Source organism: Camelus ferus, chromosome 17, assembly GCF_009834535.1.
Source record: "Camelus ferus isolate YT-003-E chromosome 17, BCGSAC_Cfer_1.0, whole genome shotgun sequence".
NCBI classification, from domain to species: Eukaryota; Metazoa; Chordata; class Mammalia; order Artiodactyla; family Camelidae; genus Camelus; species Camelus ferus.
Window position 1 is genome coordinate 2,029,722 of NC_045712.1, and position 17,507 is coordinate 2,047,228.

Below are 17,507 nucleotides of genomic sequence, written 5' to 3' on the forward strand. Positions count from 1 at the left end.
CACAGCAGCTTTTTCATAGATAAATTTATTTCTTTAAAAGTTTCTTGAAATCTTGAACAAGTTCAAGAGAACCCATGTCTGTTTTATCAGATCTTAAGAGCTCAGATGGGGAGCTTCTGAACGAGCTGATCTCGAAGGCATCTTCTGATTTCAAACAACCCAGATCTGATCATCCTGGAGTAAATCTACTGTTCCCACCTTTTCTGTTCAGCTCTGATTCCTTTTAGGGTTAAAAGGAATAGTCAATAATTTAAAACCAAATGGTCTTCTAAATCTGCCCACCCTCTGACAATAGCTGAAAGGCTAACAGTCAGCTTGCATCTGAATATGATGGGAGTGGTACCCCACTTACTTAATTCCTAAAAGGATGGTGAGTATGGAAAGGGAAGTCTATGATGTGGTAGTAAATCCTTTTTCAGAGGCTCTTATCTCTTGCTTTGAAAAATGTATTGTGCTATTTAGTACTAAGAATTGATTATAATGAAGAGATAATAAATATAAAATAAGAGATACCTTTAAGCTTTAATAAACAGTGTTATGTCTGAGTGTCACTGAAGCAGAAACAATACACAATGGAGCATTTTAGTTTTTATTGCACTGAATGTGTTCTGGTTTTTCATTAAAAAAAAAATGAAATGGGTACTTTATGAATGTGAATTTCACAGATCAAATCTCTGACTTTTGTCTCCCAAACTCTTCTTTCTTTCTTCCTCAGGCAACATTGTTAATAGTCCTTTAATGATTCCTTTTATAAAGAGAGTCTATGCTTATATTAGTGTGTATAAGTATATTTTTTAAAGAATTTTGTTATGGAAATACTAATAAGTAAGTGTAGAGTGACTGTACCCATAACTCAGTTTCAACAACTATCAACTATCTTAATCATGGTTCAGTCAGAAATAGAACTACTAGCATGTGTGTAATAAGGAATTTATGACAGACTTGACCTTCCAGAGTGACCGTAAAGTTGCTATTATATATATGTATGTGTGTGTGTGTAAATCATTGAAATGTCTAGTTTTCACCTAAAAAGCAATAAACATGCAAACTAACAGGAGAGTGTGACCCATATTATGGGAAAAGATTAGTTAAATAGAAACTGAATAAGCCCAGATTTTGGATTTAACAAAAACTTACAAGTAGCTATTATGTTTAAAGGACTAAGGGAAAATATATTCAAAGAATTGGTAGAAAATATAATGTGAATCAACAAATAGAGAGTCACAACACACAAATGGAAATGATTAAAAAAAAAAGGAACCAAGTGAAGTTTCTAGAATTGAACATACAATAACTGAAATGAAAAATTTCCTAGATGAATTCAATAACAAATTAGAAATGGTAGAAGAAAGGATCAGTGAACTTGAAGGTAAATCAAGAGAAATTTTCCAAACTGAAGAACAGAGAGGAAAAAAAAAATTGGAGAAAAATCAACAGAGTCCTGTGTGACAGAACCAAGCATTTCGACACACGTGTAATAGAAGTCCCAGAAGGAGAGGGGAGAAAGAAAGGGACAAAACATTTCTGAAGAAATGATCTAAATACTTAACCAAATTTGATTATCTACAGATCCAGGAAGTTCAGCAAACTAGGATAAAGACAAAGAAAAATACACATAGATACGTCCTAGTCACAGTGCTGAAAGACAGGAAATCTTGAAAACAGTAAGAGAAAAGCAGCTTATCACACTAGTCAACAGTGTGATTAATGGCTTATTTCTCATGAGAAACAGTGGAAGTCAAAAAATGATGGAGTGATATATTCAAAGGGCTGGAAAAAACTATCAACTAAGAAGTCTATATTTAGGAAAATTATCCTTTAAAAATGAATGTTAAAGAAGTTTGATTTCTGGTTCTAGGAAAATAGAATACACATATATTCGTATATTTTCCTAATCTTCCCACTAAATACGTTGAAAACTCTGGACACTACGTCTATAAGGAACATAAGAATTCCCTGAAAGGCGAAAAGAGGGCAGGTAGCTGCAGACCCTGGGACCCTAGGGGTGACATGGTGGTGAGTTCTGTGGATTTCCTTTTTGCCCCATATATCCAGGACTTGGAGCTGAAGAAGCCACCAACCTACAAATGCCAAGAGATGTAGACCAAAAGAGTCCCAAGAAAAGCCTGCTTTCTCCAGCCAAGGGGCAGTCTTTCAATACAGAAAACTTTTAGTCAGTAAACCACTCTGTTCCATCTAAACACCATGGAAAAAACTGTTCCCCCATGCCAGCAAATGCCAAGGGAGGAGCCTAGATTTGCACCCTCATGAGGCTGTACTGAGGTGCCGTAACACCCCTGCTAGGGTGGTGTCAGAGAAGGCCAGGCAGGGAGCCTGGCCTTGCATCACTGCCTGGCAGCAGTGAACCGTGGTGTTAAGTGGAGGCTGTGTGGGGAGCCAAAACCCTTACCTCCTCCAGCAGTAGGTAATAAGGTGTCAGTGGAGGCTGAGTGGGGAACCTGGACTTCTGGTTCACCTGGCAGTAACGAGGCAGGTCCTCCCTTCTGCTGGTGTGGTATCAGGGAAAGCCAGCTGAAACAGACTGTTTAAATAAGATCCAGAGTCTTGTAACATAATAAAAATTATCTAGGTTTCAATTGAATAATGACTTGTCATACTAAGAACCAGGAAGACGCCAAACTAAATGAAAAAAAGATAATCGATAGATGCTAACACAAATGGCAAAGATATTAGAATTATCTGCCAGAGATTTTAAAGCAGCCATGATTAAAATACTTAAGTGAGCAATTATAAACATACTTGAAGCATTAAAAAAAATAGAAAGCTTCCAAAAATAAATAGAAGATATAAATGAGAACTAAGGACAAATTTTAAAACTGAAAGATAGAGTAACCAAAGTAAAAGCTTTGTGAATGGACAGAATGGAGGAGACAGAGGGGGAAAAAATCGGCAAACTGGAAGCTAGAACAAAAGAAATTATCTGTTGACTACATACAATGTCATTGTTGATGCCCCTGTGAAATAGGACCTGGCCGCCCATAGCAGGCTGGTCACCCCGCTTCCTGCAGGCTTACTCCTCATTCAACAAGCCAGGCTTGCTGATGAGCAGTTCTGTGGCATCTGAGGTGGATCTGTTTCGTAGCTCAAGACTTTACGCCTTCCCTGGTGTTTTAGACGAGGATCCATTCCCATACACTGACCCTCAGGGCATTGTGCCATCATCTCTTCTCCTGAGAACTTCAGCTGCACCTTCGCCTCCTGAGATTACTGGGGCTGACATTTAGAAACTTGCTTTTTTTTCTTTTCTTTTTCCTTTTGTTGTTGTTCCTTGCAGTCACCCAAACATGAGAAACCTGTTCATATTTCGGTGTCCGAGAGTACAGCAGGGATGAGTAGCACTCCCTTTGGAGAGAACATTCACACATCTACTCGTCTGTTTCTGGGCGGAGTCCCTGGGTTCAGCTTGTGTCTTCGCTTTGATTTGTGAGTAGCAGTGGTGGAGGTGGTGGGCCACTGCAGCCTGCCTTCTCACCAAGTACATAGTCAGAAAGAGGAGATACTCAGACACTGCTGTCAGTAGCTTCTTAAGTTGTTTTAACCTGCAGTAGAGAGACAACATTGATTTTGATTTATTGACCCTTTCTTTAACAAATAGAAGTGGAGACACTTTGCCTTTATAGTAGTTTCCTAGGGCCGTCATAACAAATCACCACAAACTGGGTGGCTAGAAGTGTAAGGTCAAGGTCCTGGCAGGGCCATCCTCCCTTCAGAGTTTGGGGGAGAATCCTTCTTTGCCTCTTCCTCCTGCCATTGGTGGCCATTCACCGGCACCCCTGACAGTCCTTGGCCTGTAGCTGCATCATTCCAGTCTCTGTCTCCATCTTCGTGTGGCCTTCTCCGTGTCCTCTCCTCCTGTTATAAGGACACCAGTCATTGGATCTAGGGTTCGTCATAATCCAGTATGGCCTCATCTTAAATATTTAGAAAAATTACAAATCTGCATAGTTCCTATTTCCAAATAAGATCACATTCTGAGGCTCTGAGTGAACATGAATTTTTGGTGAGGGGGAGGGACACTGTTCAACCCTGTCCTAGTAATTTTTCTGTTTTTCTTGGCAAAGTGGTAAGCATTTCAAACAGATGTAACTAATCTTACGTCATGGTATTTTCTGGTGAAAATAGTTTTATTTAGAAGGATCAGCCGAGCAGTCACCTAGAGGACTGTAGTATCTGCTGTGGTCCTGTCAGCCCAGGATGACTCACATTCGTGTTGTGTCACTCCGATGAGTGTCACTTTTATTGATTGCAGACTTGGTTCTTTGGAGATGGCGAGAAAAAGGAGCTGTTCTGTTCTCACTCCTTCCTGTTGGCAAATCAGCTCCTTCTTGTTCTCGGATCTAACTTGACAAAAGAATTGAATCTTGCATGATAGCAGACCCAATGAGAGACGTTCATCAGAATTTAAACTGCCGTTCGGTACATTGTAACACAGCATGTGGAGAACCACCGGAAGCAATGTAATGCAAGAATTCCCAAGCAAGAAGTTTAATGTGGAGGAGAGGGGACATTCTATGGGGTCGCTGCACAGTTACAGGTGCTTTCATTTCTGCTTCAGTGAATTCTTGGTGATTATACTACTTTTGTAGAATAATAAACTCACCCAGCAGATTCTGTTGTAAATGTCTGTCAGATTCCAGATACTCCTGGGGAGAATGCTGTGCTGGTAAGTCATTATTTTCACATGGAGCTCTTCTCATTTTTAGTGCCCATTTGTGGTTGTTAAAAGTTTACTAGTGTAGCATAAAGCAGTTAAGGCCCTGGAAATCCTGTGGCCTTGCAGTGGAATGAGGAAGAGCCAGTGGCTTGGTCTGTGGCAGTTTTTAAGTACCTGGAAATACTTAGAAGGAAACATGAACTTCTGCCCACAAGTTGACATTTGCAGGCCAGTGTGTTGGCACATGCTTGGAGCAAACATGGTTCTTTGAATGTCTGCCACTTCTGTCTGGGCCTTTGACAAGGAAAGGGAAAACTAGGGTAGGAGGTGTTGTTCTACCTGCTCTTATTTGCAGTAAACAAAGAGCAGGCAGCTGTGTGCTTAGTTGACTTCTTGCATAACGAGGGGAAAACAAAAACTCTTATGCCCCTCAGGCTTCCCAGAAGTGGTTCTGGGTTGCAGCGGTGCACTGGGAACTCTCACGTCCTCTTTGCACAGCTTACCTGGCAGTGAGGCTCTCGTCTTGGCAACTGAAGTTTACGGTGTTCATTCCCATCACACTTTTATCCAAAGCCCTCTCTGGAAGAAATAGTCTTACCTCTTGGCTGGCTCTTTGTGGCTCCAGTTCACATTCCAGTGGCAGCCACTGTTGTGTCTTGCCTCCTTTTAGGCACTGCCCCGTTTCCTATCCTCTTGGTCTCCAAACTGGAGGCCCTGTGGACTCTGGAGCCACGTTGCCTGCATGTGATCCTCATTCTGCCACTTGCTTAACCTGCCTCAGAAGTTGTTAACGGAAATTACATCAATTAATACTTGCAAACTACTTAGAACCATGCCTGGTTCATAATAAGCACTATGTAAATTTTTTTGACAAAGATAAACTATGTTCTGTATCTTAATTGTGGTCGTGGTTACATGACTATACATTTGTCAGAACTCATCAGAAGTGTGCATTTGAAAGTTTCAAAAGTATAAAGGTTTACTGTGTATAAATTACACCTCAGTAAACCTGATCTAAATTAAAAAAAAAAGATAAAAAGCGCATTCATTTATTCAGTCAGCAAAGGGTTTATTCGATGTTGCACAGTAGGATTTTAAAAATGTAATTCAAAGAGGCTTGCCAGTCTGGTTGAGCAGGCCAGTTATAATACAGGATCAACTGGCCTGTCAGCGCAAGAAGGGGATGTGAGAGATGCCGCCAAGCAGCTCATTAGGCATCTGGGTGAGAAACACTGTAGGGCTTAGGGGTTGGATCGCTTAAGGTGGTCACAGAGATTTCATCAAAGGGTGAGAACTTGAGCTGGACCTCAGGGGATGTAGAATTTGGAGGGGTGGGCATTAGGGAGGGTGTGTGGGTGCCGGTGCAAGACCCAGGGGCCGAAATATGTGTGGAGAGTTTAGGCAACCCCGAGAGAGCTGGTTGGACTAAATTAGACCCTCTGACTGTGGGAGGGGCAGCTGTGCTCTCTGGACTAATGCGTTCTCTTTATCCACAGAAAGGCCCCCCTTCTGGGAAAGACAGAGTGAAGAAAGGTGGATCCTACATGTGCCATAAGGTAAGTCAAGTCTCTAAACTCTGTCCTGGTGTTCTAACAGTAGGTTTATGGATCCATTGGCCCCAAAATGTCCCATCCATTTCTGCTTTTTTTTTTTTTTTTTTTTGAACGAAGATACTGGGGATTGAACCCAGGACCTCATGCATGCTAAGCACATGTTCTACCACTGACCTAGACTCCCCCCCACCCCCTACTTCTGCTGATACACACCTGTCCCCCTTGAAGCCTTGGGCACAGGCGTGGGGAGAAGTAGCACAAGAAGCAGAGGCTGTAAATGACATACTGTCACCCATATTCCATCTGTTGTACCTTTACCCTCTGAGAGACCTTTGTTGTCCCATGAACCAGTATGGGGTATATATCTTTTCCAGCATGTAAGTCTGGAAGCACACTCTTAATTTATCTGAGATTCCTGTAAATTTCTGGCTTCTCTATTGAGGTTAAGGTGAGAGTTGTAAATGGAGGGTAGATTGTGTTAGACTGGAATGGAAACATTCCCAGCGTTCTAGGCATATAGTGTGTGCTTTCTGAGCTAAGCACCAGTCTCAGAGAATGATTCTTCTCTTTGGCATTTCATGAGTAACCTTTTTAAGGAGTTTAGAAATCGAATACCACCTCTCTCCCCTTTTTCCTTTAAATCATGTATTTTTAGTGTCTCCAGCACTTCAGCTTCTGTCTTTCTATCCGTGTGCAAAGATGGCATTTTGCTGATTGTTATTGCAAGAAGCGTCCCGTGGTACTTCAGTCAGTCTAGGCAGCTAGAGACTGAAAACAACCTGTAATGGCTCCAAATTAAGTTATTAATTTGATAATAGAGGCATTGTCAAACTTTGTCTTAAAACAGTTGTTCCCAAACTTTATTGCATGCTAGAATCATCTGGGATCTATAAAAAATACTGATGTCTATTTCCTCACTCATCTTATTCTGATTTGATTTTTTTTTCTGTAATGTGACCTGGACATCAGGATTTTAAAGCTCTCAAGGTTATGATAATATACATCAGAGTTTGGGAACCGCTGACCTAAAGAGAATCTCTTTACATTATGTGTATGTGTGACTTTGTAGGTGTTTGTGTCTTCTGTATTTCTTAGAATATTTAATATAGTTATTTAGGTGGTTCATAGAGTTGAGCTCACTTTATGCCTTGCACCTCCCTTTATAACTAGATGTGAACAAATTTATCTTTAAAATTCTAATTTTAATTTTAAGTTAAAAGCATGGACCCAGGTCATCCCAGTACTTTAAAATGTTCATATACTCACCTGTCTGTAGCCCCACATTTTTTCTCTAATCTAAGCTGTTATCTGAATCCTCTTGCTGGGGAACCAGAGTTCCATGAAAAACAGGTGAATCTATTTTTGTGCAACACTATCTCAAAACCCTAATTGCCACCAGTTATGTCTCTGATATATGGCACTTTCCTTAATTGGGACTCCATTTACTCTGTAAGAATTAAGACCAGAAGATTTTTCCTCAAGAATAAGTGGAAAAAATGAAGCTTGAAAAAACATTTTAAGCATGAACATGAAAATATTCTAGTGCCATGCGTATGAATGTCTACGTTAACATTTCATTTTTCTTGCTTATTTTAAATTTTTGTAAGCTTCCCAGTTTATTCTTTTACAATATCTTTGAACCTACGTTTTTAATGTCTACATTTACATGGTGCAGTTGGTTTTTGTATATTTATCTTGTGTCATGCAACCTTGTTAAACTCATCTATATTAGTAATATTTTTGTAAATTTTACTGTATTTTCTACATAGATAGTTATACTGCCTATGAATATAGACAATTTTACTTCTTCCTTTTAAATCTGGATGTCTTTCATTACTTTTTCTTGCTTAATGCATTTGCTAGAACCACCAGCATATTGTCAAATAGGAATGGTAAGAACAGACATTCTTACCTAATTTTTGATCTTAGGGGAAAAACATTAAACTTTTCACTGTTAGCTATGATATTAGCTACCATGTTTTCAGAGACACCCTTTATCAGCTTGAGCAAGTTTCCTTCTGTTCCTAGATTTTTGAGTTTTTATCAGAAGTGGATGTGGATTTTGCCAGATGCTTTTTCTGCAGCTATTGAGATGTTTGTATGGTTTTTCTTTTTCAGTCTGTTAATATGGTGAGTTATAATCATTGTTTTCAATTTTCAAATTTTAAACCATCCTTGTCTTCCTGGACTACATCCACTTAGTTATAATGTATTAGAGTTTATATTTATACATCTTTTAACTTTTCTTAGTCACCCTGAAGGATAAGTTTTAATTTAGTCAGGCTCAGAGTGATGGAGAGAGTATTCCAAAGAGAGAATAGAGTGACAACCCTGAGTAGGATCCATGGGATTTTTCAGAGAGAAATGGTAGCTCCAGGATCTTGGTTAAATTAATTGCAGATGATGTAGGTCTTTGATCTCAGTCTGGTTATTTTGGTGAGGTCAGGAAAACAGCATAGTGTTGGTTGTGGATTACTTCAGAGTACTTATTTTTTCCACTAGATTAAGAGTGGCAGCTATAACTAAATACATTAAGATGTGGACTCTAGAATTAGATCTGAGTTGGAGTTCTGTAACTGCTCTTCGCTATTCTTTGCCTGTGACCTTGGGCAAATTACTTAACCTTTCTAAGCCTCAGTTTTTGCATTTATAAAATATATATCATAATTGCACCGACTGTAAAATTCTTAGGAGGAGTAGATGGACCAGAGTATATAAGCACTTGGTACAGTGCCTAGCTCATGGTAAAGACTCTGTAAAAGTTAGTTGCTGCTAACACCATCATTCTTAACCACCATCTTTATTGTAGTAAGATTGTTCTACCCCCATCTTCCCTATAAAATAAAGAACCAGCGAATGCTCTGCTAAGTAGACAGGAAGAATCCTGGAAATGATTCTTATGGCACAGGTGAGCATCAATAAAAGAAAGAAAATCAATAAAAAGAAAGAAAGAATAATGTAGTTCATTTTGAAGAAAATCACCCTGATTAGAAGGTGACTGACTTTTGATCGTGGGCCAAGGCCAGTTTGCGTGACTGAAGTGAACTCTCATGAATTATTCATAACTTTTCAAAAGTCCATCTAAAGTATGGCTTCTATGAGGGGAAGAGGGCACAAAGAAAAACTATGAGGCAACGTGGCGTTGCGTTAAGAGCACAGATTTTGGAATTGGATCGAAAAGGCTACGATCCTGGATTTGCATTTATAAGCCGTGTGACATTAGGCATACTGTTAGCATACCTGTGCCTCAGTTTTTTCCTTGTGATACAGATGCTAATACCTACCTCAGGATTATTGGGAGGATTAAATCACTTAATACATGTGACGTTCTTAGAAGAGTTCACATAGTAAGCACTCAAGAAATATTAGTTGTTCTTGAATGTTGTTAGATTAATCCCTGTGGGGTCTTTAGCCCAACCGACAACACGGAGGAAATCCTTACTCCCGCTGCCCCCAACCTCACCACTTTACATCAAGATTATTAGCAAAAGGGGTTGATCAAGTGTCAGTGGCAAGAGCAATGGATGGGAAATCGAGAGACCTAGGTTCTGCTGTATGATTTTTCCATGATGATTTTATTCCTAATGAGCTACAATTACCTTAAAACGCTTCTTTATCGCTAAAAGTCTTCCTCTCATAAAAACCATATGGCCGTCCTGCTTGACTTCAGAGCCCCAAGGCTGGTAAGTCATTATCTTAAACGGCTTGCTCCTGAATCCAGGATCACATTCTTAGGGCAGGTATCGAAATCAATTTCACGTAGTAATTAGCCGTTTTGAGGAAATGGGGCTAAAACAGGTCCTCATCACTACCTCTGTTCTTAATTAATAAAATGACCCATATTTCAGCCACTCAAAGACCTAATATCATTAATAACAACTTTTGCTGCTAAAAGTAGAGTTGGAAAAAAGGAAAGAGTAATGAGGACATTTAAAATCGGGCCATTTTCCTCTTTCATTACGTATTTCATTAGTTGCCCATTATTGGAATTTAAAATGAACTACTTATTAATAAATGTTTGCCAAGTGAATGAGTACATTTGAATTGGAATGATAATGTGAATTGACTGTTTTCTTATAGGATGGTCCTGACATCTCAACACTAACTTGTAGCGAGTCTTGCTTCTTAGGGTTTAGTTCTTCATCATTTAGTTTAATGGAACATTTTAGGTACTGCTGTGATCCAGTAAAGGACTAGCTCGTTTTGTTGTAAGTGATTTTAAGTTTTTTTGTTATGCAAACAAAAGATTTTCATTGCACAAAAATTAGAAAATAATAAATATGCATAAAAATAAAATTTATTCACCCTGCTTTCTAAAGAAACTTATTAATAGTATTCTACCAAACTTTTTGGTGCACTTTTAGTTATTCTTCCCCAAAGGGAATTATGTTGTATGTATCAGGGCCTTCAAATATGGCTATAGTAAAAATCTCTTATATATTATGGATTTCTTTTCTACTATCTTACAGCACAGCCTCAGAATCCTTCTGAACACAGTGCTCCAGGCAAGCACAGTTCATCAGAATTGCTATAGCCTGCACTTTGTGGCATATGAATATCTAATTTTAAAATAGTTTATTATATAATTTGAGAGATAAATTGCATATAGAAATATGCCATCCAACAAAGACCTCAGTCCTGTGCCTTGTCACCAGAGATACCCCCTCAACTATCCTATTTATATAGCACATAATTTTCATATTTTTGTAGCAAATGTATAACCACATTCCCTTGCTGGCAAAGGTATTACCGTCTTTCCAACATATGATCTCTAAGACCTGCAAGGAAGCAGGCTCAAAACCCTGCTGTTTTAGTGAGGAAGCAGGTTACCTGAAAAAGGTTAAAAGCAAAGTCAGTCCCTTTAATTAAGAATGTTGTGTTCATTATTAAGTAACAAGAAATAATGAACACCTTCACGTGTTTAGGGCTTTACTTTTTGCGTAAGATATGATGAAACACTTTGACATTATTCCATTAATAGCCCCATTTTATCGATTTGGAAGCAGATTCAGAAAGGCTTTGTGTAAGGTTAAATAACTAATGAGTCTTGGATTTTTGCCCTTTCCAGTGAGTAAATTAGCAAAATGTTTGTCATATTTCCATTTGTGTCAAGCCCAAATGTCTCTTTCTGCTGAGAAGACTGCCTTTAATGTGACTCTATCCTTTTTATCCACCCACGTTTCCTGCTTTTTATCTTTGATCCTCTCTACCCGTCACTGCTTTTGCCTGGAATTCTCATTCTCCAAATCTTTGAGCAGCTCAGCACACACAGCACCTCCTCAGAGAAGCCTTCCCGGGCCACCTTATCTAAGTAGCCACCCAGTCTTGCCTAGTCCTCTCTCCCTGTTTAACGTTCTCCCAAGCTGACCACTGCCAGAAACAATCACAGATTTATTGGTTTATTGTCTGACTACCCGCTGTTGAGTGCGAGCCTCCCGATAACAGGTGCGTTGTCTTGTTCCACATTGTATCCCTCATGCCTAGCGTCGCATCTAGCAGGTTGTACACTCGCAAATATTTAATGAATCAATGAACTGTGCTCTGACGCTATCAGGCTACGGCCTTGCTTTCCTCTTAACTTGCCTGGATTTTTCCATTTTCATGCCTCTGATGTCATTATTTCTCCACTTAACATACCTTCTTTCCTCCACTTCTAAGTCCTGTAAATCAGTGCTACTCAATCTGTGGCCCCTGGGCCCATAGCATTAGCTTGTTAGAAATGCAGGTTCTGGTGGGGAGGGTATATAGGTCAAGTGGTTGAGCGCATGCTTAGCATGCATGTGGTCCTGGGTTCAATCCCCAGTACCTCCTCTAAAAAGAAAATAAATAAACCTAATTACCTCCCCCACCAAAAAAAAAAAGAAAAGAAATGCAGATTCTTGGACCCGACACCAGACTCACTGACTCAGAATCTCTGGGTTTGTGGCCTAGGAATAGGTATTTACACGAGCTCTCCAGGCTGTTCTTCTGTATACTCAAGTCAGAAGACCACTGCCATCATCATGTAAATCCCACTGTGGCCAAGTTCAAACTTTGACATTCCATAAGCAACCATTTCTTTCCCTGAATCAGTAATAACCTTAGTATCTTTTAACCCTACTTTATTTGTAGTGTTAGATGTATAATCAGTTTCCTCCACCAGCCTGTGATCTCCAGCGGGACAGTGTACACAGGAGGCACTCAGGAAATGCTCGATTGTTTTTTGTTTTGTGTGGTACAGTTACAGAACAGAAATGGCCCCGCTTGGCAGCCTGCCTCCCCCTGAACTCGATTCTCGCTCCATGTGGAGTTCACTACATGCACTGGGGGTGTGGGGCCCTGCGTTATCCACGGGAGCTTGGTTCTAGAAGTTCCACCGTGTTGTTGCCTCACAGCAGCCCAGTGGGTAGGCCCTCCTTGGAACAGAGCTTCTGCTGCGTCTGCTTGCGTGCTCACCTCTCATCAGGTTAGAGCTCCCTTGTGTGCCAGTCACAGGTCGCAGCAGATGCCGTCACTTTTCTCATTATTTCAGGCATATTTTTCATTTGTTTCCCCTCTGCCTGCCTGAATATTGGTACTATGTTGCATTCCTCCCTGGCCACAGGGAAAATGAGAAAATGGGTTGCTTTTGTTTCACTATCTATAAAAGACAGGGCACCGTGTCTTTTTTGTCTTTTTTTTTTTCCCACATGGTGGAAGTACTCCAGCGAATTTCTTTGTCAGTGTTAGAGATAATTTTTATGAAGATTAGAAACACTCAACTTTTGTGAAACAAAGGAGAATAATAAGGATTAAGGAAAAATACCACCTCTTTCATGCTGACCTATTTCCTCCCCCCATGAATTACCTCTCCTTCATGACTTCCAAGGTTATTCTACCTGATTCTTTGCGCAGTGTCTGTAACCAGCAGGCAGGGATTTTGACTTCACGGGGCGAAGTCAGAGCTGATGCTCTTGAACAGGACACCTAGTTTATTTTCATTCTCTGTTATTTTGAATCCGAGAATAATCTTAGGGTAAGAGTTCCATGCATGGTTATTAAGGGAATACAGAAGCTTTTGAAGTGTTTGAATCAAGTAATCTGTGGTTAGTCACTGAATATCTAGTAGGCGGACAGAGATATATGTTAGGCTTTCTCATATGTGCAAGGATGTGTACACATGCAGGAGAATATATCGGGGCTGGAAGAGAAGCCGGAGATGTGAGACCTTTCCATCTAGGAGTACAGACTCTTGCTAGGGAGGCAAGCACACCAGTTAGACCTGGGTTCAAATTCTACTTCTTTTAACAACAGTGTCATCTAGGGTAACTCTTTTCATTCCTTTGGGCTGCTGTGATCAAAGGAAATAACTAATGAAAGCATCTGGCCCCACGCCTGGTGTGCTTGGTGTCTGTGTGTGTTTGTGCGTATGTGTATCCCATACTCTGCTGTTACAAATTAATGCAAAACAAATCCCCCACACAAAACTGTATAGCTTTATGAGTTGTTATGATTTAAAGTCCAAAAGCAGTGTGTTAAGAAGAGGTGCTTTCCACAGCCTTTCCTACTCTTGACCTTCCTGGGCTTGCTGTTCAATTTTTGCCAACTGCTGGATATTAAATAATATCTTAATGTTCTTAATTAATATTTTCCCAATTGCCATTTAGCTGTATTACTTGGTTTCTAAATGTGAAAATAACTTTTCAGATTATAAAAGTAATATATTTACTGTAGGAAATTTAACACTCCACTGCTGGAGGATAACTTCTGTTTGGGTTGCAGTCCGTTTTGCATCTTCCAGTCTTTTTTTCTTTGGCATATGTGATTGTCTAGATTGAGATCATACCACATGTAGTTTTGTATTCTGTCTTTTGGATTTGACACTGTATCTGGAGAAATTCCTATGCCATTAAATGTTACATAAAAGCATGCCTTTTGATGGCTGTTTGCTAGTCTAACATCTGGATGTGCCGTAACTCATGTAACAAGTGGTTGTTACCTTTTTTTTTTTAAACTAAGTAATCTTTGTACTGTATCTATGTCATGTTTATAACGTAAAGGACATTGGATAATATGGTGAACTCTGGAAGTGCTGCCTTTTTTGAAACATACATGCAGAGTGTGCAGAAGGCAGGTGTCTGTGGGGGAGGCACTGTCTACCAGGTAGACATGACTTCTCTATAGCTGAGTCTTGGGTACATTGTGAATCTGACAGTTTGGAGCCTTCAGCCGAGAGCCTGAGAGCACTCACCTGTTCTTTCTGCGCAGTCCTACTGCTATAGGTATCGCTGTGCTGCTCGAAGCCAGAACACACCCGACAGCTCTGCTTCGAATCTGGGATTCCGCTGTGCAGCCGACCGCCTGCCCAACACAGGCTAAGAGCCGAGAAGAGCCTTCCCGAATCTGAGAAGAAGTTGTGTCTCACCTGAAGGTGGCTTCCCTCTGAACGCTGAACAACCTCCTGTGAAGAATTCCCACCCAAGGTGGGTTACCTACCTGCCCGATGGCCAAAGGAACCGAGTTGCGAGACCAAATCGCTGACCTGCATCAGCATATGCGCTTTATCGTGTGGTGTATTTCTGGACATCATCGCCGTGTTTTACTTTTGAGAGCATTTTAAAGAGGAAGGAGGTTGGAGGGTGCCCTGACCGAGGCTTTAGGAGGCCTGTGTTCTATCTGGGCTCAGCCACTGGGACTAGACCCTGGGGTCCCACACTCGACCTTCCTGGGCCTCAGTGACCTCATCTGACCAGTGAGGGGATGCACAACAAGATCTCTGAAGCTCTCTCCCAACTCGCAAATTCTCTGAGTATAGAAGATTCTATCGTGACTTCATAGTGAGAATTTATGACAGATTATTTTTTAGCTATTTTTTTTCCACGTGTGAACCTTGGGTCATACTAATCATGTAAAATATTTGTTCTCATATATTATTTTCAGAAAAGGGTCGGGGGTGGGGGTGGCGGTGGCGGTGATGAGTCTTTATATTCATACTGCACTTTGTTTTTCCAAGGAAATCAGTGTCTTTTACGTCACTATGATGAATCCCACTTGGGCCACTGATGTGTGCTGGAGTTCAGCAGTCTGAACGCGCAGGAATGTCTGTGGGGTGACTCTACTGTGCTTTATCTTTTAACATTAAGTGCCTTTGGTTCAGGGGGCAGTTATACCCTATTTCCCCCTCTCCCCAAAGCCTTTAGTGAATGTGAAATGTGTGCTACATGGAGAAACCCATTTAATTCTAGGTGTAGGAGAAAAGGAACGAGAACCTTGAATTAACTGTATTCAGGGTATCCAGTATTTTGTAATAGGGACGTAGGAAACCTTGTTGGCTATCAGATGCTTTGGATCATGCACTATGTCAAATAAACTGGTATCTGCTAAATCAGCCTTCACTCATTGGCTCCTTTTCTGTTTCCCTCTGTTGAGTTTTCTTTTAAAGAAATGACTTTGCGGTAGGTATGTGTTTAGTTTGCTAAGAAAATTTCATGTCCGTTAGCTACTTGGTAACTTTGATAGGTGAGCAGTTTGTGGGAATTTTTATTCCAAAAAGCAAGGCTGTTCTGCCAGGAACCTTATTATGACCTTGCTGCTTCGGGCCTCAGTTGATGAGACAAAGTCAAGGGCTGTGCCTCCATCCTGTACCACACATGCCAGAGAGCACCTTGTTCTAGAGTGATGGCTTCCAGCCAGAGGTCCCCGTCATCAGGATCCCAGCCTGATTTCCCAGTCCCAGAAGACCCCAGATCCATATCCAACATGTCATTTGAGAGTACTGCCTCGTCTTTATGTTAGTTGTTCAAAAAGTATTGTTTTAGATAATATTCATAAGGGTTTGATTGAGTCCTCATTGCTACTTTTGTGCCTAGCCTCCTCATGTTAAAACATTGATTTGGAAAAACAGTCGTGTGGCTGGGGCCACATTTGTTTACCTGTCACTTTGTATATGTAAAATATTTCTTTACAAACTTTCACCAATTGATGATTGATTCCAGGCACAGCAAACAAAAAAAGCATTTGCTTAATTGAAAAAGCTAATGGAAGAAATAAGGTATTTTACTCTTAGAGTCACCACTATTCAAGCACAGTTTCTGTTTTCACTTGTTACCTCCCACCTGCTTATATTTTTTTATGTGGTTGCCCTTTTGGTGTGTATATTTTGGATTCTTCTCCTGGTAATTAATGTTATATTGCATAAATATTTGGGGGTGTGCTTTTGGCTTAGTCTTTAGAATTGTATTTTTAGCAGCAACATAATGTTAGAAAGCATTTAAAATGAAATCCTGACAAACTCTTTATTTAAGAACCACATTTCTAGGTTACTAACTGCAGAGTGCACCAGACTACAGACAACTGTGGCCACTAGTGTTTAGTACTGCATGTTGACCTATGGACAGACCAACAAGATTGTAGTATAATAATTTGCAGCTTTAATGCCATGTATGCGTTCCTGAAAAACTTCACCTCCTACGAAATCTCAGGTAAAAAATACAGAGCATAAGGGAAAAATAGAGGTAGGGGCAGAACAGTCAAATCTTAAGGAACTTTGTAACCTGAGCACTAAGAAAAATAATAATTATCCTAGCAAAACCCATAGCTCAGTTAAGTCTGCAGTGGCATTTGCCACCAGCATCAAGCCCTGGGGCTCCTCCTTCTTCTTTCTCCAAGCTGTAGATTTTTAATGGCATTTGCTTTTAATGGAGACCACTTCCATCAAAAGTAAAGATCTGATTGGGGTTTAGACTTCTGCATCAGTCTTTTTTTAAGGTGGGGGAACAGTGTTTTTATAGTTTTTTTTGGGGGGGCAACTTATTGTTTACTTTCTTTTTATTGAAGAATAATTGATTTACAATGTTGTCTTAATTTCAGGTATACAGCAAAGTGATATATATATATTCTTTTTCAGATTCCTTTCTAATGTAGGTTATTACAAGATACCGAATATAGTTCCCTGTGCTATACAGTAGGTCCTTGTTTATCTACTTCATATATTGTGGTGTGTATCTGTTAATCCCAAACTGCTAGTTTATCCCTCTCCCCTCTTTCCCTTTTGGTAACCCTAAATTTGTTTTCCATGTCTGAGTCTATTTCTGTTTTGTAAATAAGTTCATTTGTATTATATTTTTAGATTCCACATATGAGTAATATATGATATTTGTCTTTCTCTGTCTGATTTACTTAACTTAGTATGAAAGTCTCAAGGTCCATCCATGTTGCTGCAAATGGGATTCTTTCATTCTTTTTTATGGCTGAGTAATAGTCCATTGTGTGTATATACCACATCTTTACCATTCATCTTTCAGTGGACATTTAGATTGCTT

At 40.0% G+C, this 17,507-nt stretch overlaps 1 protein-coding gene across 2 annotated transcripts in view; it reads left to right on the top strand.

Moving 5' to 3' along the window:
• The window catches only part of SUMF1 (sulfatase modifying factor 1), a 77,616-nt gene extending 62,040 nt beyond the window's left edge, over nucleotides 1–15,576 (top strand). For both annotated transcript variants that reach the window (XM_032458046.1, XM_032458047.1), the window contains 2 exons: nucleotides 6,172–6,231; nucleotides 14,455–15,576. In XM_032458046.1, the coding sequence (XP_032313937.1) occupies nucleotides 6,172–6,231; nucleotides 14,455–14,565 (171 nt within the window). In that variant the 3' untranslated portion in view covers nucleotides 14,566–15,576. The remainder of the gene's footprint in view (nucleotides 1–6,171; nucleotides 6,232–14,454) is intronic.
• Nucleotides 15,577–17,507: the final 1,931 nt, after the last annotated feature.